The sequence below is a fragment of the Perca flavescens genome, chromosome 2, assembly GCF_004354835.1.
Source record: "Perca flavescens isolate YP-PL-M2 chromosome 2, PFLA_1.0, whole genome shotgun sequence".
NCBI classification, from domain to species: Eukaryota; Metazoa; Chordata; class Actinopteri; order Perciformes; family Percidae; genus Perca; species Perca flavescens.
Window position 1 is genome coordinate 11,244,322 of NC_041332.1, and position 27,226 is coordinate 11,271,547.

The 27,226-nt window shown below is 40.0% G+C and overlaps 1 protein-coding gene across 3 annotated transcripts; it reads left to right on the forward strand.

The window, feature by feature from the left end:
* Positions 1 to 489: 489 nt before the first annotated feature.
* On the forward strand, positions 490 to 24,082 carry LOC114572009 (lysophosphatidic acid receptor 2). Of its 3 annotated transcripts, none has more exons than XM_028603384.1 (6): positions 490 to 659; positions 782 to 906; positions 11,117 to 11,601; positions 13,321 to 13,815; positions 19,493 to 19,749; positions 23,291 to 24,082. In XM_028603384.1, the coding sequence occupies exons 3-6, from the start codon at positions 11,349 to 11,351 to the stop codon at positions 23,387 to 23,389; spliced, it is 1,104 nt and encodes a 367-aa protein (XP_028459185.1). In that variant the 5' UTR covers positions 490 to 659; positions 782 to 906; positions 11,117 to 11,348; the 3' UTR covers positions 23,390 to 24,082. The 3 variants fall into 3 exon arrangements, with proteins under 3 accessions (XP_028459185.1, XP_028459191.1, XP_028459200.1); XM_028603390.1 differs by having other exon boundaries at positions 490 to 613; XM_028603399.1 differs by lacking the exon at positions 782 to 906 and having other exon boundaries at positions 490 to 613.
* Positions 24,083 to 27,226: the final 3,144 nt, after the last annotated feature.

Sequence of the window (27,226 nt, forward strand, 5' to 3'; positions counted from 1 at the left end):
AGCAACAAAAGTCCACAGCTGGTGTTGCAGATGAAGAATTTACATTCAACAACCTCATACAAGCATTTCTCTTTATGTGTCTAGTGTTTCCCTTGTGTCCTTTATTTCTTTCATTTTCTTTTTTCATTCCTTATTCCCCTTAAACTAATCTGAAGCATGACACCCTGTTTTTTGCACATTCTTTAAATTTGATAATGTCCTCTCAGTATCTTAAAGTTCCAATCCTCCTCCATGTCATATTCATGTGGTTCATCCGTAATATTACAGCACTATATAGGGAAACATAGTCCTAAACTGCAGCTAACATTGGGCATCACTTATTCACCTCCCACCCATAGACTGTATACAGTCTATGCTCCCATCACTATCAAAATCATATAAGCCCGCCTTAACAACTCGATCCGTGCCCACACTGTCAATCACTCTTCAGCTCCACTACCATTGGCTGCTCTTCCTCGTCAGCCAACAGAGGGGCAGCTGGGGGGCGGGTACCATGCGCACAGGTTGGCAGGAGCAGCAACCCGCTTCTTTGTCAAAGAAAGAGACAGCAGCGGAGGATCGTGCCGCACCCTTTGTGCTTCTCCTGGGACTCAGCGCAAATCACTCCGCACAGGTAACAACCTATAACTACCGGAAGCAAGGGAGAAGTCCAAACACAGGTGACGGGGACTATCCACCAAGTTTGTGCGAAAAAAAAGAAAAACCTGGAATGGAGCCTCGATATAAACAGAAAAAATATTAACTTTTTATTTTTGTCGCTTTTTTTCCACGTTGTGCTCAGAGGACGCTGAAAGTGCGCAAGAGGCGGTGACTTCAGGTGGCCTACGACAGCACATTGTCTCTCAACTCGACGAGGACTCCTGACCTGGATTTACCTGATAAAGGAGTTCACAGACGCAATAAAAAGTAAGCTTACATTTTTCCTCCCTTGTAGCCTAGCCTATATATTTTTTATTCTCGAGTAAAATGCCTCTCATGTGAGTTTGAAATGTGTGCTGTTGGAGAAGAGACGGAGTTGAAGTGAAGCGTGTGTGCTTTATTGTTCGGTCGGTGCTCCCAACAGTGTGCTGAGGCATCTGCACTGGCTCAAAGCTGGCTGGCAGGAGTCTGGTGTTTATTGCAGCCTGACCATCTTCAACACTGCCATTTTAACCATGTCAATTTCTCCCAAATGGTCTTGTAATGCAGGCGAACGACTTGTCTTATCTTCTACAAAAGCAGTGTTATCTTTTTTTCCCACTCAATATATTGCTTATGATTTTTTTAGTTTGGAATCTATCTGGGTGTAACCCATAGGCTATTGCTTAAAGGAAGTAGTACACAAGGATATGCGTCCTGGTTTCAGGCAAGATAGACAAATAGCATATGCTTTTATGATTAACATTTTACAGCGTATGTGTTGCCAGTTTTTTTTTTGTTACCTGTAGGCCTACAGTCGAATGCAATTTAGGAGGCTACAAAACAGCCATGCAATAAACCCCTGCAATAATTCCTATCTGTGAAGGCCATACTTGTCAGGTTTTGTTGACTCTGTGTCAAGTGAATATTCTCAATTTAGGACAATTTTCAGTATTGATTAAGCTATGTAGTATTCTTTTGATTAATCGTTTACTATGTCAGGCGGAGGAAAAAGGTCATTACAATTTCCTAGAGCCCAAGTTGATGTCTTTAAATAGCATTTTTCTGAAAGACCAACAATGTACAATTCAAATATATTTAGTTAATCGTTCTATAAAATGGAAAATAGTTGCAAGTCTTTACATTAGAACATTTGAAACTGCTTTTTATTTTGGCATTTGTGCTTTTAATTAGTCAAAAACTTAACTGATTATTAGAATAGTTAAATAGATCGATTAGTCATCTAATTGTTTCAGCCTTACATCTCTTTTATGGCTCATATAATTCAGTCCAATACAACAACATCATTAGAGCTGACTATCAAACCTCAGTACGTTTTTAGTACAAGCTGAAATGTGTCTGTAGCACCCAATTAAGAACTACCAAAAGTTGCCATTGAATGTCTGGTCAGAAATGTAAAGTTGTTGACTTATTTGATCAAATAGTCAAGTCTGATTCAGTTTGATTTTTAAATCAAAATTGGTTTAGTTTTAGATTTCTGTTCAGGCAAAGTTCTGGATACGGCTGCATGTAATTAAATAACATTCAACATGGGAAATAGATTGAACTTTGGCTTCTTTTGTTAAACCAACTGTTTTTTTTTGGACATATTTCTCAAAGTATGATATAGAAAAAGTGTTTTGGCACTGAATCTCAATTTGGAATGAATTGTTTTCTTTGAGTTCTCAAAAAAAAAAAAATACGTTTGGGACTTTCCTAAATAAATGACTTCAATGATAAACTTCTATTGAACACAATTGATTGTGCTGGTAAGCACAGATTATAAAGTGAACAGATGATCAGTTCTGCCAAAGCAACAAGTTGCCTGTGAGTCACTGAGGGGAATTACTGACAATATCTATATAGTAAAACCTGTAGCTCTATCTCATCTAAAACAGGTCCGATAAAACCAAATGTTTCATTCTGACAAAAAACGATCGTCACTAAAATAAAATTTATTTCGGGGACTTCCTAAAGACAAAGTTACGCAAAACTGAGCTTTAATTACACAACCTTAAAATACAGTTCTTTACAGATGATGTTTTGTTTTTTTCCCATTCATGACCGTGTCTCCAAAGGATTTTATAGGAGGTAATTTATTTAAAATGGTCCCTAATTACAGTAATTCAGATGCATAGCAACAGTAGGTATATCGTTTTCATATTGTTCTTCGGGAAATGTGTAGTTTTTTTCTGCAGTTTTTGGTGCCATCAGAATGAGATTTATTGCCAAAATAAGTTTGACTTGGACCTTTTTGTAGGTGCATACAACAGGCATATGAAAATGGAATTAACAATAGACCAAAGTACTGCAACAGCTAAGAACATAAATTATAAGAATACAAATATTAGAATAAAAAAATATGTTAAAGGGCAACTATTATATAGCCTTTTCAGGGTTAAACTTGCGTTTTGTGTTTGTACTAGAACATGTAAAAAAAGTAACGCAATTACAGTAATGTATTCCTTTTTGCTGTAGCGCAGTAATATAACGCATTACTAATTAAATGTCGGTAATATTATACCCGTTACAATCTCAGTAACCAGTAATCTTAACACAACATTTAGTACTGATTTGATTCAACACCGCAAAACATTTCTTCACAAGAAAACCGAGTGTTATTTCCTTTTGCTGTATTCGATGGTTGAGATGACTGCAGAGACAGATACATTTGTGACATGGACATTATTTTCAGGAGTTATTACGCTGCGTTGAAGCGAGCTGTCCTGTCACTGTTCCCGTGGTCAGAACCAGAACTAGAGACGGTACGGACAACATCTGTGTCCCAACAGGTGACAGTACGTCAGCGCGGACAGCAGTGTGTCCGAGCTGCCGACAGAAACGTCTCAGGAATTAATGTTTTAGGCTTGCTACATGTAAATATCATTGCATTTTCTTAGCTGTGGAAAGTAACTATGCTGTACTTCAATACAACTGTAAGGTACTTTTAATTGAGTATTTTCAATTTTATTTGTAGTATAAAATCATAACAAGAGTTATCTCAGGACACTTTACAGATAGAGTAGGTCTAGACCACACTCTATAATTTACAAAGACTCAACAATTCCAGTAATTCCCCCAAGAGCAAGCATTTAATGCTCCTTTTTAGGGAGAAACCTCGGACAGCCCCAGGCTCTTGGTAGGCGATGTCTGACGGTGCCGGTTGGGGGTGTGATGAACAATGGCAATAATAGTCACAATTAGGGCTGTCCTCGACTAAAGAAATTCTTAGTCGACTAACACTTATAGGATTTTGTCGACTAATCGATTAGTTGATTTAATTGACAGAGCTGTGCGCTTTGAGAGGTGGTTAAGACTAGAAAAGCACAATATAAATGTAGTTAATTAACCATCTGTAAAACTGAGTTTCTCCACAATTAATCCTGCAAAAGCACCACTTTAAATCTTGTGTTTACCATAAATGTGCTCAGAAGTTTCTTGGAAATAAGTAATTAAGCATGAATAAGCATAAAAAATGACTAATCGACTAAAGAAATCTTAGTCGACTAAGACCAAAACGACCGGTTAGTCGACTAATCGACTAAGAGGTGGCAGCCCTACAACCAACTCGCTTCCGTCGTGGCTTTTGTGTTTGTGTTGTAGCTTTTGTGTTTTGCGCTGTGGCTTTTGTATTTGTGTTGAACCGTCTCGGCCACTGTACTACACAGTCTGTTGACTGGGAAGTTACCCAGGGTGATGGGGGCGGGTGCCCTGTTAAACAAAGAGAGAGGAAAAAAGACCTTGGGTACATAAAAAGAAATTGATGTCCTTGTGTAGTTAAAGAGGAAGTGTCTCTGCATGCATCTGTGTGGTTAAATGGCTAAAGTTAATCAGTATGCTGATGACACCCAGGCAGTCCCACCGTGTGTGTGTGTGTGTGTGTGTGTGTGTGTGTGTGTGTGTGTGTGTGTGTGTGTGTGTGTGTGTGTGTGTGTGTGTGTGTGTGTGTGTGTGTGTGTGTGTGTGTGTGTGTGTGTGTGTGTGTGTGTGTGTGTGTGTGTGTGTGTGTGTGTGTGTGTGTGTGTGTGTGTGTGTGTGTGTGTGTGTGTGTGTGCTAAAGCTCTACTTTCAGGGAGGGAGGAGGGAGAAGAAGAGACTCGGGTGTGGCTGCTCTGGTAATGACCGGTTTGCTTTCAAACTGGTGTTTACTGATTCAGTCCATTCACACACAAACAGACATAAAATGCATGAAAACACACAGTCATGCAAATGCAGTCCTCCTTAGAGCCTCACATAGCGAAAGCACCACAGTGAACTGAGTCAGCGAAGCAAATACTTTCAGTTCCTTTTTTGAGAGAGGAAAAATGCAATGAGGTCAAGTTTAAGGATTTCTCTGAAGTTTTACTGCACTACGTTAGAAAATGCTGTAATTATTTACTCTAATGTTGATAGATTGCTGGCGGTAGTTAACCCACGGGCATGATGAGAGTGGTATCACTCTTATCTTACTCTCAGCAAGAAAGCCAAGGAGTGCATTTTCCAAACTGTTACTATAGAGGTCAACAATGTGGTTCTGAAAGTAAAAATCCTCTTCATTTTCTCCATAAGGATTGATTATTAGCCTAAACCATCCATAGTAGACTTACCACAAGCTACGAGATTGTGAAACAAAGGTTTCTGCTCCTGTAGAAAGCCAGATGTCTATATGATATCAACCTTGTTTTAAGAAAAACATGTTTTATTTGCGATGTCATGGAGAAGTGCTACGCTACCCACAATCCTAAGCGTAACCAACATCTTTGATTGGTGGAGCCTGCAGTTACCATGGAAATGTTTTCCGCCCCCGCGAACCCTGGTTCCTCCTTTTTTATATTTTAAATATAACTAAATATTGTTTCTAAAGCAGCAACAGTAAAGTTTGCTACAGCAAAGTCACTATATAGGCTACACTCTCAATAATATCTTGCTGGAAGCAAATCCAAAAATATCACTATAATAAATGATATTCCCAATATCAAAATACTGAGTTTAGAAAGATGGAAGAACACAGACATCATCTGCTGCTGTGATTCCTCTCTATCGCCTTCGCGGTCAGATGACGCAACTGACGTACATTATAATTAGCCACGTGCAGGTACAGATAGCTTTTGTCTGTAAGAATACGCTATTAGTTGAGCTAGCACCCTCTGCATTTATAATACATAGCATAAAAAAAGTAGCCCAAAACAGAACCGGTAATGTATGGAGCTTATAAATACTAAGGGTTTTAATGATTTTGCAGTGTTTCCCATACATACTGTAAGTTGTACTTGGGCGCACCCCCACCCAGGTATATAACATCCGAATGACATTTTTTTCCAATCAACAATGTATTTTTTTTTTTTTTTTTTTTTACAGCGCACAAAGACGCCCTCCGCGTGCATGACAGCGTCAGCACTTTACTTCAGGCTCAGAGGCTATAGTTAGTAGTAACTTCCTGCTGGTGGTCTTGTCGCGGGATTAACTGTATTAACAAACTGTGGAAATGCCGTTGCCACACCGCTGTGAAAGCTCCCTGAATGTAGGGCTGAGTGATATGGAGAAAATAAAATCTCACAATATTTTTGACCAAATACCTCTATCGATACCGCAACGATATTGTAGTGTTGACTATTGATGCTTTCACAAAATATTAACGCAATGAGATTTTTGATAAATGATATAATGTCTAAGTGGTTAAAGGCAAATAATAGAACAATTACAACAGTCTGGTAAGTTCAGAAAATGACATAACTTTACTGTAATGCAGCCTTTAAAACCAGGAAAAGACGACACTTATGCCATATTACGATATCCAAAATCTAAGATGATATCTAGTCTCATATCACGATATCGATATTATATCGATGTATTGCCCAGCTCTACCTGAATGTCATTTATCAGAGTTCGGTTGTTACCCCTGTCCGCTGCAGTCTCAGAATTGTTTGAATGACAGAAATCTTCAGATGAGATCTTAATGAATGCCACAACGACATGTATAGTAGCCTACAAAAGTGTGTTTACGATACCCAAAATATGGATTAAAACACTTTTAAAAAGATTGAACAATGATATAATAAATAACTTTAGATAGCCTTAGTCTTATATGATTTAACAGGAATTAGGAGGAGACAGCGTTGTGATTTTTTTAATAACCTGTAACTGTCTGTATGGATCATAGTATTAAGGTTAAGTTACATATAATAGCCTATTTGGGCTCTGGGTAATCGGGTATTTTATCTGCTGAACCATAACATTTGACAAACCGACCAGATTTAATTGACAGAGCACATCATGTCTACCCTTCATTTGTATCTTCATCTTTCAGTCGGATATGTTTAATATGTGAATAGTTATTTATTTCAAAATTATCTGTTAATGTTATGTAGCCTAGTCATTATTTGACTAGTTTATTACTTAACCCAGCCATCACGCGCCGCCACATTCTGCGCCTTGTGCCGCCACAAGAAAATTCGCAACCTGTGGGAAATACTATCTCTCCTTTTCAGCTCTGTTTTGATTCGCTTATGTGAAAAAATACGTGGTACTAAATGTGCTACTATGTTCACCAACTACCTGTCTGTCTGTTTTTTGCAGCTAGTGTGTGTGATGAGAGTATGTAGTACAGTTTGATGGTGATGGTTTCACATCCTGTGATTGCATGTGTTTGAGACCTGCAGCTGCACAATCAGTCTACTTTCATACTGAGAAGAATTATTAGTTGTTTACTGTAGGAGTGGAATCACTACAGGTGCACACCCAGGAGAGCCAATAACGTGTTCTTATTGCACCTAATACACAGTATATGCAGCCTTTCAAAACTCATGGACATGAAGTTGGCGTTTGTCTCCCATTGCTTTGTTCCACCTCAATCAAATGGCCTCAATCTTGATCTTTTATATGCTCTAAAGTAGGGCAGTTAACCACGTGTTGCACTTCTATGAGCACAATCTTTGTTGTTTTGTGACCTTTGATACAGAAGTTACAGAGATATATAAATCCACCTGACTGCTTTGCAGCTGCTTTGATTGTCCGTTTGCAAAGTGAAACAAAATGAAATTATTTTCCAGTCACTACAATGGTGGCGTGATAAGAGGAAATATGTGGGTTGTTATGACCATTTGATATAGAAATATTTACACTTACTCAAGTTGATCTTTAGCTGGATCGAGTCGTATTTCAGAATGAGACCGCTCATTGGTTCTAATGAGCTGCTGAAATTGTCGTCGCTGCCTTGAATCATCCGAAGCTGTAGCCTGACTGTACGTTATACCAGCGTGCCATCTTCCTAAAAAGGTTCTCCTCAAAAAAGTGTATGTAACGTCTTGTTTGCTGTGGGCATTTCACCGCGCTTCCCCGAAGGATAATCCAAACGAGTGAAAGCTATTCTCAAGTCATTACCATGTGAATAGCTTTATGGACACATTGGAAAGTGTAAATTAAAAGGTTTCTGTCAATTTTTTTTGTCATGCTTGTATGATTAAAACCTTGTCAAGCTATGAATTTAAATGCATAACAAATTTATCCTAATCCTGTGGAGCTCTTAGCCCCCAGGTTAAGCTCACTTCTTTCTAACTCCACACGCCCAGACTTTTTATATTATTTTCAAAACCGTAGCCTTCAGCCCCAACTGACGCTGACTTGAGTGACATCGCTTGAGACAATTTATCAGATTTCGTGCAGCTTCATGAAAGTCGGCATAATTTATTGAGCTGCTATTTTTATTTTATCTCCTTAAGCTGGTGTTTAAGAATAACCTAGTGACAGAGATAAAGAAAAGAAAAAGAATGTAAACTAAACTGTAAAGCAGCGAGAAGAGTTCATAGGTGTGTTCTGATGTAGGGAGGAAATGGAGCGATTGTGTGCACACTTTTCAGCACTGGAGTATTTCACTTCTTCTCTGCACACCACACAGATGAGAACTTGTAGACCTTGTTCAGTCAGTCACATCACACGAAGGCTTTATTTTACTCCCATACACTCAACTTCCTCTTTAACTGTTCCTCAACTGTTTTCCTTTTAACCAAACCGTTTTCTTGCTGTTGTGTCATCCATCATTTCATTCTCGAGCCTCTAAAGTTCTGTCTCTCTGTCTCTCTGTGTTGTTTGGATTGAGTTACATAGCTGTATTATGTAATTTTGAGGTGTGTCTCTGCTGTAGGGATCTGCTCTGCCATTTTCATTGTTGAGGGAGTTGAACTTGGAGCCGGTGGTAAAGTACGTGTCATCGTGCTGCGCTAGCTTTTACAGAAAAATGGAGATTGTGTAAGGGAGTGTTGTTGACTCAAAATGTGGCATGCAGCCCGTACAAGTTTACCGTAAATAGAGTATTAGATCAGGTTGTTGTTGTTGGCCACAGTTTTGAATGCACGTCTTGAAGTGAAGGCTGAGTTCTTCCCTGAGCCGTGGTAGGTTTTGATTACAGCATTGCAGTCATAAAGCCTCCCATTTTCCTGTTGGGACTTGTCAGCCTGCATAGATAGTTGGTCTTTAAGCTCAGTGATAAATATGAAAATGAAAACTGCTGTTGCATCAAGTTTTTCTGGTTTATAGAGATACCAATTATTTAACAAGTCTTTGAGCAAGATACATTTTTTGGCGTCTGCATGAAAACATCATGCACTTTTTTTCATATTAAAAAATTAAATTCTATTAAAAATAAATAAATACTAATTTGTTTCTTTTAAATCAAATCCCACATCAGAATAACTAAATAGAAAAACATCTCTTTAAATAAATAAACTAAGAACACGTAGATTACGCCCTAGGGCGTTTTTAAAAATTTAATTCTTTACTCAACCAGTTGTAATCTTTTATATCGATATTTAACCGATTTACGATGCATTGTTACATCTCCACATCTTTGGCAGGCTAAATTCACCATATTTACTTTTAAAAGACTTGTGCTCCACACTTGTAGTGTGTATTTAGGCAGTTGAAGTACAAACTGTACTGCAGTGGAGTTAACAAAGTGGTCTGAACTACTGGTGTGAGTTCACACCGTTTCATCTTGGAACAGATGACGGATGCATTGAATAAAAAAAAAAAAAAAAAAACTCTACAGATGTAAGTCTATTTCATGGTATGTTGTAGGGCTGGGCGATATGGTTGAAAACTGTATCACGATATAAGTTTTTCATATCGGTCGATATCGATAATTATTGATATTTTTTATGACCTATTTAAAATAAGGACCAGGAGAAAAATATATTAAATTTAAACATTTTTATTTTAAACTTAACCCTGCTCTGATTATAATCCCCTCAGTTATAAAAGCAGAAATGTCAACACAACCATGGAAAACACTCAAATAATTAAAATGTAAACAGGTCTAAAATCACAATGAACACTTAACAATTATCTCTTAACATTAAGGTGCAAAATTAAAGAATAAGTAAGAAATGCTTAATAAAGTGTCATAAAATAATGCAACGTGTTAGCTAAATATAAGAAACCTGAGAAGGAACTATTTTCTGCAGGTTTAGTGCTAGGTTGGTAACCTGGCTTCTGGACAGTGCTCAGCATGTCTGCCTCCGTTATTTCTTTGTAGCGTTTAGTAAGGCGCTGATGCAGAGTACCTCTCCATGGCGCTCTGCTGCTTGTGCCGTGTTGCAGCTGCAGATGTTGTTGGACGTTGATGGCGAATACGGCTGTGCTCGAAAGTGTGAGCGCGGCTAAGGTGGTAAAACAAGTTTGTGGTAGTACCAGTGCTGGTGGGGACGACGGTCTGACGACATTGGTCTGACTACGGTCAGACTTATAAAATCCCCAAAACTGCCATACTGACTTTTCCTGTTTTATCAACGATTTCCTCGCTCGCTGCGGCACTCACTTTCCACTCCACGCCGGTTCTGTTATTGAAGAACACGAGACAGCGATGTGGTGCAACCAAACATGATACTGTTACATGATTGGCTGTTAGAGTGTCACTCCCCACGTTGCTAGGTTGCCAGAGAGTGAGGGCCTTTGTTCATGCAACCAAACTTGATTCACAACCTCTGATTTCTTCTGATGAAGAAAAACAAGTTATCAAACGTTTTATCGACCGCATTTTCTATTGATATTGATTATGTGTCTATCGCGATACATATCATTATCGTTTTATCGCCCAGCCCTAGTATGTTGTTACATTTACTATAATGATAAATGTTAGGATACCTGTACCTTTTTTTTTTTAAATGATCCCCACCAGACATGTTTGAAGTCCTATACAAATACACTGCTTTGAATAATAGTTTTTCTTTATGATTCATATGTCTGACCGCTAAAGACTAAAAGATATTTTAAGACAATTACAAACTGTAAGTTCTAATATTTGAGAAGCTGGAACCAAAGAGTGTTAGGCTTTTTTTCTGATAAATGAATAGATAGATCGAGAAATAGATTAGTTTTCATGTCATATAAATGGTTAATTAATGTCTCTGACTTTTCTGGACTTCTGCACTGTGGGCTGATTGGCTGGCTGTTTTTTCTGCTGTGTTGCAGCTATTATCAGCATGCACACACATTTAAATTCACATATTGTTTTAAACTTCCACAGGTTGAAGACCAGTGGAGTCCCAGACAGCCGTACAGTGAAGGCCTCAGACTTCAGACTGGATCCTTCCAGTCCTCCATCTGTCCAGCTGATGGCATGCCGATTTCCATCACATCAGAGAGGGAGAGTCTGAATGGCGCCCTAGACCTTCCCCTGTGCTTCTTGTCTGCAACGCTGCTCGCCTCTCCGTCCACTCCAGGTCTTCTCTGATCCCACATCCACCGTCTATCTCAACATGGGTACAAACACCACTGACAAGATATGCCACTACAACCGGACCGTGGACTTTTTCTATGAGAAGAGTGGCAAGAACATCAGCGAATACTGGCGCAACCGTGACTATGTGATTGTCAGTCTGGGCATGACGGTCTGCTTCATTGTCATCTTTTCCAACCTTTTGGTCATGGGCGCCATTTTTAAAAACAGACGCTTTCACTATCCCATCTATTACCTGCTGGGTAACTTGGCTCTGGCTGACCTCTTCGCAGGTACAATTGTTTTACTTTATATGCTACTATGTTGTTGTTTTAACTACTAGTACTACACATTATTTAAATATACAGTACAGCATATATATACAGCATATATACAGGCCTTATTTAAACTGCATTGTCACATCTGATATTTTATAGTTTCAGTGCTGCTACAGTTGAGTCAGAAAGCACAGCGGTGGGACAGTGACACACCTTTAGGGTATATGCAGGTCCTAAAACATTGAATTCCTCAAAAGGCCTTGGAAAATTTAAAAAGACAGTGGATTGTGCTGCAGGAGGCTGTTACATGTTAAATGCTTTTATGTGATGTTTCAGTCAGCACCATCAGACCTACAGCAAACACTGTCACTACTGTTTGCTACAGTAGGTGGGAAGCTCACAGACTCATTATGGGGAAGTGCCAATTTTAGCAAAAATATAAATTAATTAATCATTTATTGGATAATCTGTGCGGGTGTCAGTAATTTAATAAATAAGATAATCAGGAGTTATTGTAATATACAGCTGTGAGGTACTGGAAAAATACGACATAATAAATAATTCTAAGGCCATATAATCCTTCCTGGGTTTTCCGTCATACATTTTCCAGTATGATTGTTGACAAAGTATTAATTTAACTTGGTAGACCCTGCAGAAAATGTTTCATTGTGTTGGTTCGGTATTCCAGCACACTGGATTTGGGTCACCTTTTGAATAGAGGAAAAAATAAATTGTAGCTGTTTTATACATATTCTTGAGCTACGTTACTGGTTACTGGTTACACGGTGTTCGTTGTTACATGTAGGGACACTCATTATGCTACCGTGGAAGTGTGGTGCTATTTTGAGCCTTGTTAGTGGTATAGAAATAGCTATTTCTTTTTACTTTCGCATGCCCCGACGACTACCTTTTTACAAGCTAATAAGCGGTTTGCGAACTGGTCACATTCGATTAGCATGAAAACCTATCCCAGAGAACGGTTGACTCGGTACCCATGTGTTATTAACCACTAGGTTCATTTTGCGCCGGAATTGTCCTTTTTAAAATTATGTTTTGTTAATGTAAGAAAGTTTTTTGTTTAAGGGAAATTTACTTTTTTCCATTTACTACTCTCTCCATGCACATTGTGAGTTTAACCCTATCTTGGCTTAGATATTTGATGTACTGTAACACACTCAGGCTCCGTCATGCAGTGTCACATCTGTGCAACAAATGTGATTTTAAAAAAAATGAAGTTATAGTAGATGCTGGGAAAGGGCACAGTAGTGTTTCTTCACACAGTGATGCTGATAAATCTGCAAAAACACATGTGAAGATGCCACAGATGCACAGGATTACATAAGAAACGATGGCTGTGGGTGTTTTAACTCGCATCATATGCCTTCAAGAGGTCAGGACCTGCTTTCTCTTTAGTAGGGAAATGCACCTTTATAATGCTGAAGGTTACTTTTCCTTCAGATGCTTTGGTTGTGTTTACTTAAATATTTTCATAATATATGATCCTAATATCAATACTGTCACTTGGAATGACATTGTTTCTGCAGCCATAGCTTTGGGTGATGACAATGGAAACTGAATGGGACATTTAGAATGTCGTGATTTTGTCTCGGCCTTGGTAGGTAGGAAAACAATCCGTAAATGCAAACTACGCCTTGAATACAACCCAATATGTAATAGTGTGGATTATCCTGTAGTTCTTTTTTTATTTGTTAAACCCCCACTTTCCTCTTCCAGGTGTCTCCTACCTCCACTTGATGTTTCATACCGGTCCGTGGACCATTAAGCTGTCTCAGCATCAGTGGTTTGTGCGACAGGGGCTGATCGACACCAGCCTGACAGCTTCCGTCCTCAACCTACTGGCCGTGGCCGTGGAGCGTCACCAAACCATTTTCAACATGCAGCTGCACAGTAAGATGAGCACCCGGCGTGTTTTCATCATCATGCTCTGCATCTGGCTGGTGGCCATCGTCATGGGCCTGGTTCCCGCCATGGGCTGGCACTGCCTGTGCGACCTGGAGAACTGCTCCACCATGGCGCCGATGTACAGCCGCAGCTACCTGGTGTTCTGGGGGGTTCTTAACCTGCTTACCTTCTTCATCATGGTGGCTGTCTACACACGGATCTTTGTCTACGTGAGACGCAAGAGCAAGCAGATGTCACAGCACACCACCCAGATGAGACACAAGGAGACAGTGTTCAACCTGATGAAGACCGTCTCCATGATCCTGGGTGAGGAAGCTCGCACACCAGTTATACACGTCAAGGGTTGTGCAACACACCGAAAACTTAGACCTACATTATGAATCTCGTTTGGTAAATGAATTCCTTTATCAGCATTTGCTCCTTAAAGTAAACAACTGAGCGTGTGCTTATGTCCTTAGTGTGGATTAACTCGTACCGGAGAAAATCAACCGGCGTTGCTTCATCTGGTTCAGGAACCAAACGTCTTTTTGGCATCAATAAACCCAACATAGAACAATGTAGTTAAAACCGGTGTAATGACAGAAAACGGCACACTTGAGAAGGGTTTAGATGCAGCCATCTAATTCAAAAGTGTTTGCTAATATCACAACACATACTAAAATAAATCATGCAGATGAGATGAAAAGTAATGGAAGCCATAAATGTGCCCCAAATCTATTTTATATTCTTGAGAATTAAAGTTTGACAAAAGGTAACTAAGCCAGCCTTTTCTGGTGCTTTCAACAGCAACTTGCAGTCATCATGAATGCATGGATGTACTGAATAGTAGGGGTGGAACGGTACACAGAAGTCAGTCTGTTCAGACATCACGGTTCGGTTTGGTGCAATGGAGGGAAAAGCAAAACAAAAATGCAGAAGGCAATACCATTTTTTTATTGTGCATGTCTCAGGCTGTACCACCTAGTGTCATACAGTATCTCCCCTGAGTTGGCTGCAACAGCCTGAAGTAGAGATGCACAGATTACCACTTTCTAGGCCAATTCCAATTTTCATTGAGCTACACCAGCCGATTCCAATTTTAGCGGATTACGATTTCATTTTTTCTAACCGCTTTATAGCACACACAAATATTTATTTTCTATCTTTTCTTTAATAGAACATTTTGCACAGAAAATAGAAAATGTTTTGAACAGTGAATGGATCACTATAAAATAGAACTATATAAATTACTCCTGGTGTGGGAAATTCACATACCTCTAAAGTGCAATGTTAGAACCATTTCCTTCTTTTCACATCCAATATTGAACCAAGAAAAATGTGATTTGGGTTTTTTGTGTCATCCCTCCACGCCCTACTTTTTCCTTGAATATTGCAAACTTATCTTCAACACACATGCTGTAGAATTTCCAAACAGCTGACATGTTGCAGGTTAATTCACGAGGTTCCCTACACGTGCGAGAATAGCGCCGACACACGAAAGAAAAAGCGTCTGTGCTGTTGCGTCCGTGTGCGCGTGCGTCCTTGAGAACTCTAACTCGTATAACTTACGTTGTCAGTTAATTGTAGCATTGACCGGCATGAAATTGGCATACGTCAGACTGACCTGCCGGTTGCCGGCCATGGCTGAGCACGTGAAAACCGGCCAATTCCGGTCATCTAGACTCCATCTGTAACTGAAAATACAGCATCTTATTTATGAAAGTGCAAATTACATAGAATAATAACAAAACAGAATTCTGCTTAGGCGAGACATTCCCCCACAAAAGATAAAAAAGTATTCCACTCTGCCACGACCTCCTGTAGCTTCTCAGCTAGGTGAGTGCTTGTGCGCTCCTCATACAGCAACATCTGTAGAACTGATGCTTTAAAGGAATATTTTACCATTGAAAAGATGAATATATATATATATTTAAAGGAACACGCCGACTTATTGGGAATTTAGCTTATTCACCGTAACCCCCAGAGTTAGACAAGTCGATACATACCCTTCTCATCTCCGTGCGTGCTGTAATGCTGTCTGACGGCTCCAGCATTAGCTTAGCCCAGCACAGATCCTGCAGATAACTGGTTCCAACTAGCCTACTGCTCCTAATTGTGAAAAAAAGTGACAAAATAACGCCAGCATGCTCCTATTTACAGTTACGGTGAATAAGCTAAATTCCCAATAAGTCGGCGTGTTCCTTTTTAAATTGGGTCACTTATGTAGTAGAAATTTGAAATCTTTTTAGAAATTGGTGGCTTCTAGGCCGAGAAAAGACAGAAAATGTGTTTTTGGCTCATGTGGATGAAAGACACCAAATCCCAGAATGCACTTGCTTCACTGCTTTAGCGTCTACTCCCAAGCCACGCCTACCCTTTACAGACAGACAGTGAGGCGATCAACTCAACAAGTGTGTTTTATTGTCCTTTCAACCATATACACGAAAAAACGTTTCACCGTGGCTCAAGTGGTGTTACACATTTAAAACCTATACTTTTTTGCCACAGCTGATACATTATCTGGACTTCTTTCAGCGGATTGATTGAAAGGTCCAGAGTGAACAGAACTGTGTCCATGGCAACGCTCTGCTATGCATGGCAACGGTGTGTTATCCTTAGCAGCGGTCTGTTATCGAGAAATAACAGACCGCATTCTAGATTAGAATTCAACCAAGCCATGTAATAAAAGAAGGCTAACACATAGCTACTAGCATTAGGTCTTGGTGGGCTGTGGTATAAACATCGAGTATAAACACAGCCATAAGTTTGTTTAATGAGCGGACACTTGCAAGCAGGATTGGTGGAACAGGTGGCCGGCTAGCGTTAGCTTTCCACCGGCACACTCGTTCAACGCTCCCCACTGATGAGGCCTCTTTACCGGCCAGAGGCATCGAGCAACACCGCTGGTCTCCATGCAGGCTAAGCTTGCGTAGTGTGTCGAGTATTGAGTCTGTAATAAAGTGTCCTGCATATTCTCCGATCTGTACCAATGTATCCCGGTGGTACACGTGTGCGGTAGTTTGAATGCACATAATTGTTGTTCTAAAATTTCCGTCTGGATGAACAGTTTCTGCTCCTGCTGAGAAGCTAAGCGAGGATTCAAGATGGCTGACACTTGTTTTTTCCTCGGCAGTCTCCGGAAAAAAGCCGACAGTCCAACCCCCTTTGGGCTATGCGGAAGTGGCTCCTAATACTGGCTGTAGTCTTTTGTCTCTGGGCAAAAAAGCCTCCGATGACGCAAAAAACGTCATTTCGCGTCATCTGAGGCTTTTTTCCAGACCCACAATACAGAGATCTCCCCTCTCAGGGGGACATGAGGGAGGGAAGCACGGTCATTCAAAAATACTACCGTGTTTGTACTAATACAAAGCTTAATGCTAAATTGGTGAAGTGTCCCTTTTTAATTTCCCACTCAATCAGTAAAATGAGCAGTCGCCGTGAGATAGCTTTCCGTGGCACGCGAAGTCCAACCATCTGTCGTTTGTGAAACAGAGGGTGCAGCTGACAACACGTGCTCCATCAACGTCCGTGTGTGGTTGTATATTGAAGGGACTACAGTTTGCATCATGTGGACGGGATGGCATGTTGTAATGAGGTTCGAGTACATACAGCAAATACTTGAAGCCAGATTCCTCTACAAGTGAATATGGGCACATATGCGGTAGCATGTTAGATGTATTTCCACTCACATACCCAACAACTGCTGAACAACGCCGACACACAGTCCTCGTCTTATCAACCACTCTCTCGCCTGTACTACTGTAACTGACTGGGAAACCAAAGTTTTCCCAAACTTGCGATCTTAAAGAGGCCGACGGGTCTTCTAACTCTTGTGGGTCGCCACCACTCGCCATATGCTAGGCTACTCGTCCTTATTGCTGCTAGCTCGGACTCACTCACTGTTCCGTCGACATGTAGGCGGAGAGCGGCATCTTCAGAGCGGGGGGGGGCTACAGATTAGGTGTCCTTTTAAAGAAACTTGTATCTAACCGTAGTTCCGCATTACATTAATTAATTTGCACGCAAGTTTTATTTATTTTTATACCGTGTATTCTCCGTGTGAATTAATGTACTGAACAGAGATGCTCGTACCGTTTCGGTTCAATAAGAATACATGTACTGTTCCACCCCTACTGAATAGTATCATTTGTTTTGATAATCCTAAAGAATGTTAAGCAACTGCCTGAAAGAGTTAAATGTTATTTAGAGTCATAATTAAGTATCTTGTGCACCCATGTATTTAACAAGATGTCATTTTATTTTGGTTAACTGAGGCGGTATAATTGTCAGGTCATATTGCCAATCTCTATACACAAATACATTGTACTCAGGGCACATTATTGTCTTAATGTTTTTTAATTTATTTGTGTTTTAGTTGATCATTCTTATTGTATCCCCATTTATGTTTTTACTTTCTATTACTGAAGAAAACAAAGCCTCAAACACATTGCCAACCAATCTATGCTGCCGTCAGTAAGACTTTGTGGTGTCCTGTTCTTAGAAGAACTGTGTTTATGTAAACGGTAGTGGCTTGTTTCCTGACTGCAGGAAATGCAACAACCTTTGGGTGTTTAGGGTCATAAAATTCAGTGACTTCAGTTCTTTGTAAAACATATTGGGTTAATCAGCACCTAAGAATTGGAAGTATTTGTCTATAATGGTGAATATTTGTGATTAAATATGCAATAATCATGCTTAAAGTTTGAAAAAAAAATCTTTTATTCTTTAAATTAATGCTCAAAAGCTTAACTAATCTGCTTTTTATGGCTGTGGTAATGTCGTTTGATCTGATTGATTGATTGATTGATTGATTGATTGATTGATTGATTGACAGTGGTTGACCAGCAAGAAAAGCACAGACAAAACACAGAAATCTCTCCAGTGAAATAACCCAAGTCGTTCTTACTGTGGCAGGCGATATATTATGTAGGAGAACTGATTGAAAATTGGTTTTCGGGGCCTTTAACTGTACACACCCACATATATACCACATGCACGTTACTCATTTTGCTTGTTGTACAAAAGATAGTTTTCAGGGAAAAACCTCACCTGAAACTTCACTGAATCAACACGCAGGCTGTCATGCAGGTTCCTCTTTCAGCTTGTCTGTACTTGTTAAACCAACTTTACTCCCCCCACACATTCACTCCTTCCCTCCTCCTGCCGATTGCTCTTGTTTTCTTCTGAACTGGCTGTGCTCCCTTGCTCCTCTGCTCTCTCTCCCAGTCTCCCCTGTTCTTGCTCTCGCATTTTGAACTTTCGATTAAAGTCCTCAAAGTTTTAAAAAAAGTTACTTCTCTCTGCCGTCGCTCAGCAGCATGGATTCAGCATCTCTGGCATGTGACGAGGGCGAGGAAAACCATGAGCATGCCCTGACAGGGAGCTGCGTAGTTTATTTACTGTGACAGCAAACATCTTCTCCCCTGCTCTGCACATATGACACCACTAAGAGTGTGTGAGATGCGTAATCTTGTACTTTTGTTTGTGAGGACCAACTTCAGCTTTTACGATTGAGGGAATTTTAGTTCACTGTGTCTTCAAATTGCCATTTGAGGCTGAAGACTTGGTTTTGGATGTAGATTGGAGGGTAAAGTATGTAGTTGTGACAGTTTAGGTTATGGTCAATGCTGAGGAAAGCATTAAACATTGTGCGTGTGTGTGTTACCACATCGTCTTCCGTCTGTATCCCGTACGTGTGCATATATTAGTACTGAGAATGTGTGCACAAAAGGAATTCCTGAGCTGCCTAATCGAGTATTATGATAATGAAATCTGATCGTGTGTGTGTGTGTGTGTGTGTGTGTGTGTGTGGCCTACAGAGGAATTTACAGTACATTCCCTTTCTCCCTTAGCTAGCCCCCCATTTCTTTACAGCTATATCTGTATATAATTGTCTTTCCTCCTATTTTATCTGCCACTAGCCACGCCTTTTTATTTTGTATTTCCAATGTTATTACAAGATTTCTAATGACCTTATGTACCCGTGATCTCCCTCTCCCTCCAGGCTGTTTTGTGTTCTGCTGGACGCCCGGTCTGGTCATCCTGCTGCTCGACGGTCTGGGCTGTGGAAAGTGTGAGGTGCTGCGCTTCGAGAAGTACTTCTTGGTCCTGGCCGAGTGCAACTCCTTCTTCAACCCCATCATCTACTCCTTCAGGGACACTGACATGAGAAGGACCTTCAAGGAGATCCTGTGCTGCCTGTGCCAGCGGGGCAGCCGCAAGGGCGCCTCTGGCGTTTACTTTAACACCCTGGAGCAAGAGGTACTGTCCGAGAGCAACGGAGCCGACGACAGCAGTCACAAACACAACAACCACTTGTCTAAACGCACACTGACTGTAAACTGATCTGATGACCATGATTATCTGTTTAGCATATACAGTACGACCGTGACAACCACCACTCTAACAGTTTGGGAGCTGTGACCACTTGGCCGACTTGACAACTTAAGGTTACATTAAATGTGGCTCTTTATTTCCGTTTTTAGTAATGGAAGTACCCCCCAAAAAAAGCAAGCAACGTAGCAAATGAAATGAACCTTATCACCCAAATCTGCAGCTCCCCTTGCTTTTACCAAGCTTTATAGTGAGTTTCAGCTCATTGTTAGCTTTGACCCACAACTTTACTGTTTTGGTTCACTCTAACCGCTCTTGTAGCACCTTTTTTCCGGCCACTGCAGGCAGCTGTTTTCTGTAAAGGAGCTCCTAAAACTTAATGTCCATAGCTTTTCAGCACCAACAGCCGACAGACAGTTGGTGACTATCTGGTGACCAGAAACACTTAACTGGCTAACAGAAACTGAATGACCGATAAGGTCGCTCCATAACTTCAGTCCAAAAAAATCCAGTTAAAAATCAGTTTACACTCCACACTTTTCCTGCGAAAATCGTTAAACAAAAATTAAATGAGCCTTGCATATCAAAAAGGATTGTACCTGATAGGTTTTATTGTATTCTATTGTAAGGAGATTCACTAATAGCATCATCATTAGATGCAGATGTGGTAGTTTATGATTTGAAAGTATACTAAAGTCATATGCAACAAAACATTATAGTCATACACCTTTGTCTGTCCTGCTTTAACTTGCGATTTTGACCAAATATAAACAAACAAGCTTATGCTTTTTAGGTGTTGTGTAGGTGTACATGATTGCAAAGCGCAACACCATGGGTACATCCTATGTTCTTAAATTGCATCCATGTTTCCTTCAGTTGCTTCCCTTCCTCGCGTTTTAGTCCATCCCACCAAGGAAGCACGGGAGAGACGCGCGGAAATCATGTGAGGAGAGAGGAAACGAGGATTCAGCAATGGCTTTTAGCTGCACGGCTTACAGGAATGCTGCCCTCGTGTATCCTCGCTCATAGCTCCTCGGAGATCACGCCGCGATTCCTCGGCAGGAATAAGAGCTTTGAGACGGCCTTCGCGATGGAGGGCCAGAACAACCCCGGTTTGTGCGAGGAGCTATCAAATAAGAGACTTGAGAAGCAGCCTATGTTGAATATAGAACCTCCAACTGTTGACTCTATTGTCCTGCAGTATAATTGTGTTGACTTGTTTTAGTTAGAAAAGTTAGAGAACTGTTGATTATTTGTTGCAGTGCTTCAGCCTGCTGTAGTATGAACACACATTGTTGAGCTCTATGTAGCCTAAGAAATCACAATATTATTTCTTTAAGCACTGTCCATTACAAAAAGCAACATACTGTGCATGAATATAATGGTCCCAACAAGAGCACAGAACGTACTCTGCTCTTACAAAAACCCGGCACGTTCAATATACTGAGCCTGTGGTTACCTTATGGCTGAAGTGACAGCAGATGTTATAGACTTCTGCTCTGTCACATACCTTGTATCTATTGTCTGATCATATAGGGCTGGTTTTCGTCTTTCAGTTCCTGTCTCTCTGACCTTTTAACCAGTCAAACTAAATCTCACGGTGAGCGCAGCATTTGAACAATAAGGAAGACTGCGGTTTCAGAATTGTCACCTTTTTTCTTCTCACTATATTTTTTACTTGTCAACATCAACCTCAGTTATTTTATAATCAGCAGGTGAATCAAGTAGCTACTTCGGGTAAAATAGGCATCCCTGCAGGAACTCGTATAGTGCCACCTCCCATTACACATTTCATCTTTTACATAGAAACTGAAAGAGTTCAAATTAATCATCGGCAGGATTTGCTGGACAGTCCGTGTTTGGCGTTGGTGATCCTCAGCAGTTTTAGTCTCCGCTGCACTTGAGCTTTGCCTTGTTTGAGTAAAGCTAAATGTAGCTTGTGTGGACGTTACCGCACTACTAGATCAATTAAAGAGCTAAGCTACAGAAAGGTTATTTGATTCAGAAAACAATAGCTTAAATTGACTGTGTTACCGTGTCACAATTTTAAAATTGGAGTAGGTAAATTCTGATAGGCTTTTTTGTTTTGTCACTATTGGTCTTTGTTTGATAATATCAAAACAAAATATAATTTTTGTGCATGCAAATAATCTCAAGATGTGTTCCGTCATGCACTCATTTTAGACACAAATCTAATTCCATACATATGTGCATCTATCCAGCCAAGATGTCAAACTTTCCATGAGTCAAACTTGAGCGAAACATCTAGGAGGATTTCCGTGTGTGTGTGTGTGTGTGTGTGTGTGTGTGTGTGTGTGTGTGTGTGTGTGTGTGTGTGTGTGTGTGTGTGTGTGTGTGTGTGTGTGTGTGTGTGTGTGTGTGTGTGTGTGTGTGTGTGTGTGTGTGTGTGTGTGTGTGTGTGTGTGTGTGTGTGTGTGTGTGTGTGTGTGTGTGTGTGTGTGTGTGTGTGTGTGTGTGTGTGTGTGTGTATTGTGTGCTTGTGTTGTACACTCTTAAACCAGTCCAGATGTGTACTGGTGGTTAGAGTGGGTCATGCTCCTTGCCACATTCCCTCTGACTTGTTACTCTGGTATGTGTGTATGTTGGAGACATGCACTCTGTCACACACACACACCCTGTTATTGCTGCTAGCAGGAAGTGGTATTATGTGTGCACATGCATATGTGTGTATACTGACTCACTAAAACATTGTTTTACATATTTTTGTTATAGTAAAATATGCAGTGACACACAATTAAAACTTAGACATTTATGGAAAATAGCAAGTCGTCAACTATAAATTACGCTTAAAGGGAATGCCATTACACGAAGCTATTAAAGGGATAACAGTATATGGAAACCATTATTTGTCTTCAGATTTCAAATAATGTTGTAGGGCTGGGTATCGTTCGAAAAACTGTATACCGTGATTTCGATACCGATTTGCAAACAATGTTTTAAATACCAATTTTTAAGAAATGACGGGTACCCAGCCCTTGACACTTGTTTTCATCTTGGAGGCCAGTTATTGGTATTATTTTGACAGTTCAGAAACATTTTCATATTGCTTTGGGTTTATTTTTGTACAAACATTGTTAAAACTAATATGAAATAAATGCATAAATCTGCCTACATCTGTAATTTGTTTGGTCATGGGTGTCTTCCTGCTTTGTCTTTTTTTCTTTTTCAGCGTGACAGCTTCTTTGCGATTACCAGTGAAATTTAAGTTTGGATTCATGTCTAACTGTGTGGAAACAGTATCACATTAACATGCTTTGTTCTCTTAGCTCGTTTTGCTCTTTTTGCTAGTTTGGACATGACTAACCCACTTTCTCTTCTTTCTTTTTTTCACTTCCTGCTGCACCTAATCCCTATTCATTATTTTCCTTTTGTTTCCTCTTCCGATTCCTTTGACCTCATTTCAACTCTTGCCTCATATTCACACCTGTGTCTCCACCTCTGTCTTTAGAAATATAAGTATCGTGCTGCCGAGCCGACAGGGAAGACCAACGGGATCCCTCTTATCCGTGCAGGCTCAGAAGACATCCCTGCCCATTCAGAAACCTGACATTAACTCAAACAAGGACAAACGTTCAACATACTCAAGGCATGCAGACACACACTTGATGCTGAAATCTAGGTATGCACACATAAACAAGCGTTAAGACCTGTGTTTCCTCAGCAAGCAGACTGTTGTGTGAGACTGTCTGTTCTTTTAAGAAACATTGGATATATACCTGTGCTGCTTCAAAGCCAGTTGGGACAAGAAGAATGGACTTCTAATATCAGTTGGCCAACATGATGGTGGACATCTCTTCTAATTTAATTGGCAGCAAGTGGTTCATTTGCGCTCCATCATCGACCTTCAGCAGACAATTGGAGGAACCCTCCATTACTGGGCCATTTAAACAACATGGGGGGGGACATTGTAGAGCTCATTTCCTGTTGTGACATAAATGAGAACTGCCAGTTCTCCCTAAACAGATGGGGGCAGAAGAAGGAGCACTGACGGCCGCTGAACAACTGGAACGTGCTGGCGAAGCATGGAAGAAATGAAGGAAAGTGTGTGTGTGTGGACATTTGCAAAGCAGAAACATGTACTCTGTTGAGTGCCGTGAAGTTATATAAGCGATGCAAATTATTTTCTCTATACCCTCATGGTGGATTCATGTGTATTTGAGTTAAAGCGCTCATATTATGCTCATTTTCAGGTTCATAATTGTATTTAGAGGTTATATCAGAATAGGTTTACGTGGTTTAATTTTCAAATATACGCCATATTTTTTGTTGTATTGCACATTGCTGCAGCTCCTCTTTTCACCCTGTGTGTTGAGCTCTCTGTTTTAGCTACAGAGTGAGGCATCAAACTTCTGTACCATCTTTGTTGGGAGTCGCACATGCGCAGTAGCTAGGGAAGGACTACTAGCCAGTCAGAAGCAGAGTATGAGGGAGTGCCACGCTAGCAGCTAGGTGAGCATTATAACGCGTGTTACAAAGTGACCACGTTTGTCTCCAAAGTAAAGGCTGGACTACAACAGAGCTGTTTGGAGCAGTTTGTGAACAGTGTTTTCTGTTGGAGATGGTAAGTCCCTTTGGGGTGGACTTTGGGCTTTTTCACTTTGTAAACCTATAACATGCACAAAAAGATATGTAACACAATAAAGGAAAGGGGGGGAAAAAAGCATAATATGAGCATTTTAAGCTAAAACAATGCAGTCAAATAGTCAAACAGTCCTGCAAGTAAGTCCTTCATGAAGGCTATAATGTTCTATAACCCCTTTCTCCATTTGTTCTTGTTAAGTTAGATTTTTTTGCTTGTTTTTAATCTGGATATTTTATGTATGTGACACACGTTAGATAACTTTCACCCTTCCCAAAGTGGAAGAGACAAATCCTCTGATGTGCATATTACGACACACATTTTATTCTAGATTTGACCTCTTTTCTGAAGTATCAACGTGAACACACTGACTTATTGGATAAGCTCATGTTTTTATTTTTGTTGTGGTTGAACGCTGTAAGCAATTTTCTTTTTTTGTCCCTTTTTATGCTGCGGACCCAGTGGTATTTGCATTATGTGTGTGTTCTGTGCTGTAATGACACAATATTCTTTTTGTAAATTGATTGTGATTATAAAACTTTATTTATTATCACATTGTAATTGTAGACATTATGCACAGTATTTAGTGTACTTAAGCAGATTTTCTGTCCGTGGCAACTCCCAAAAAAAAATACTATAAGGGGAAATCAAGCTTGTCATTTATCTTTAATCTCAAGAAATATTTAGAATTTTTAAATAAACCCTTTTGTTAAACTTGACAGAGCGAACAGGTTAAGTGTGAGATGTGAAGCTTTAAGGTGAATATGTGATATATGTTAAAATGTAGTCCAACTGATAAGATGTTCAAAGGAAAAAGCCTTTATGACTGTAATGCTGTGTCAGTGTTCAGCCATGCTAGTCCGCCCTCTGTAACTAACATTAAAAAGTTTGACTATCTTTTTGACTCTCATGTGGCCTGTTTACTGACAGCTTTCATCTTCCTGCCAAATTCAAGGTTATTTCTTGCTAATTTGGCGTTCCTGTTGGAAAGTCATGAATCTCTTTGTCTCTCGTTTTAGATACATGCTTCATTTTACAGTCCATTTTTCTTCCATCACAGAGGGAGAGAAAATTTCTTCTTTATCTGCTCTCCTGTGTTCCCCAGCCCTCCTCCGGCCTTCTCTTCCCTTTCCGCTGAAGTGGTCTGTGTCGACTCCTTCCTTGTGTTACCAAGAGAGAGTATTTTCAGGGATATTGGCTCTTTCTTGTCTGTTGACAGTGAGAACTTCTGGGAAAGATTCTTCCCTTTCTTGTCTTTTGACAGTGGAAACTTTAGGGAATGCTTCTGCCCTTTCTTGTCTACTGACAGTGAAAATTTCTTCTGGGAACGCTTCTCCCGCCTCAGTTTATCCAGGTTCAGATTATCCAGTGACAGTTTACTCTTCTTCTTGCGCTTCTTATTAGGTAGGGCCTCTGTCAGCTGACTCCAGACATTGTTCAGAGGTGACTTCTTCTTCTTCTGCCAGATAAAGGTTTTCTTGGAGGAGGAGCCACCCATAGCTAGTTGACCTGCAGGAGGAAGAAAAACATGATCAACCTGAATATAAAAATAGTTTTTTCCACAGTATTGAAGCAAAGAAAGACCATGTGGATTAAAATTTATTCCAGACAGGATTATAACTAGACTCTGTTCTAAATGAAAATGTAAACAAAGTAAATATGAGGTGGGCTTTTATCTTTCTAATTTGGAATTATGAAAATATTTTACCACAAAACTGCAAAGCAAGTGTGCTAAAGTAGATATAGTAGCTACCAGTTGACATTAGCAATATGATTTATTATATTACCTTTTATACAGACAGAATGTGATGTGTTTCAGTGGTAGAATGTAACTAAGTAGATTGCATTTACTCAAGTATTTAGACATTTGAGGTACTTGTTCTTTACTTGAATATTCCTATTTTTAGCTACTTTATACTTTTACTCCACTACATCTGAAATATTGTACTTTTTTCTGACATTACATTTGACTGACAGCTTTAATTGCTTTTCAGATGACAGTTTTTCATGCCCTTCCTGTCCAGTGAAAACCATGCATCTCCAGATTTAAGTGTTTGTGATTAACTAAAGCATCAAGTGTTTTTTTTTTTTTTTTGTGTTGAGAAAATTGTCCTACATCTTAAGGTAAATATTTATAAAAACCCTCTTGGATCAGCTGTAAAATGCATCTTGACAAAGCTGAAAATGTTTTTCTGCAACCAGTTCTCACTCGTAAACGTTATCTCGTAAAACACGGACGTCCCGTTCTTCCCACGACTCACGGAAACGAAAGCCCACCAACTACCTTTTCCTAAACTCAACCGTCCCGTGCCCGCGTGTCACGGAAACGTAAGCCCACCCACGACCTTTTCCTTAACATATCTGCGTCAAAAGGGACGCCAATATGACGCATAAAGGAGACTTTTTAGCATCTATAACGGGCAAAGGCACCTGACCAAGCACGAGATGGGAGTGGGAATCTGTTGTTTTCTGATACCATAAAAAGTTGACATGCATGGTTCTCACAGGACAGCAACGCTACAAACATGATGATCTTACAGAATGTGATGCATTGCTGTATATTAAACTACCCAAAAGTATCTAAAGAAGTTCAAATGAGCACAACATCAGTAAAATGCAATATACACATTACTGCAGCAGTAATGCCAATCCAGAAACATCACATATAGGCCTATAATAAGAAAACACTGACAGTGAACATTTTACAGCACAATGAGTAGCCTACTTTTACTTTTTACTGTAAGTCAATGTTGCTGATAAACTTACATACTTTTACTATATAAGGTTTGGTCCTAATTACTTATA

What these genes read in the sequence shown, in the direction of transcription:
- LOC114572009 (XM_028603384.1), top strand. Translation starts at nt 11,349, where the DNA reads ATGGGTACAAACACCACTGACAAGATATGCCACTACAACCGGACCGTG. An exon ending in TCTGGCTGACCTCTTCGCAG is followed by an intron (nt 11,602 to 13,320) that starts GTACAATTGTTT and finishes TTCCTCTTCCAG; the next exon opens with GTGTCTCCTACCTCCACTTG. An exon ending in TTAACACCCTGGAGCAAGAG is followed by an intron (nt 19,750 to 23,290) that starts GTACTGTCCGAG and finishes CTCTGTCTTTAG; the next exon opens with AAATATAAGTATCGTGCTGC.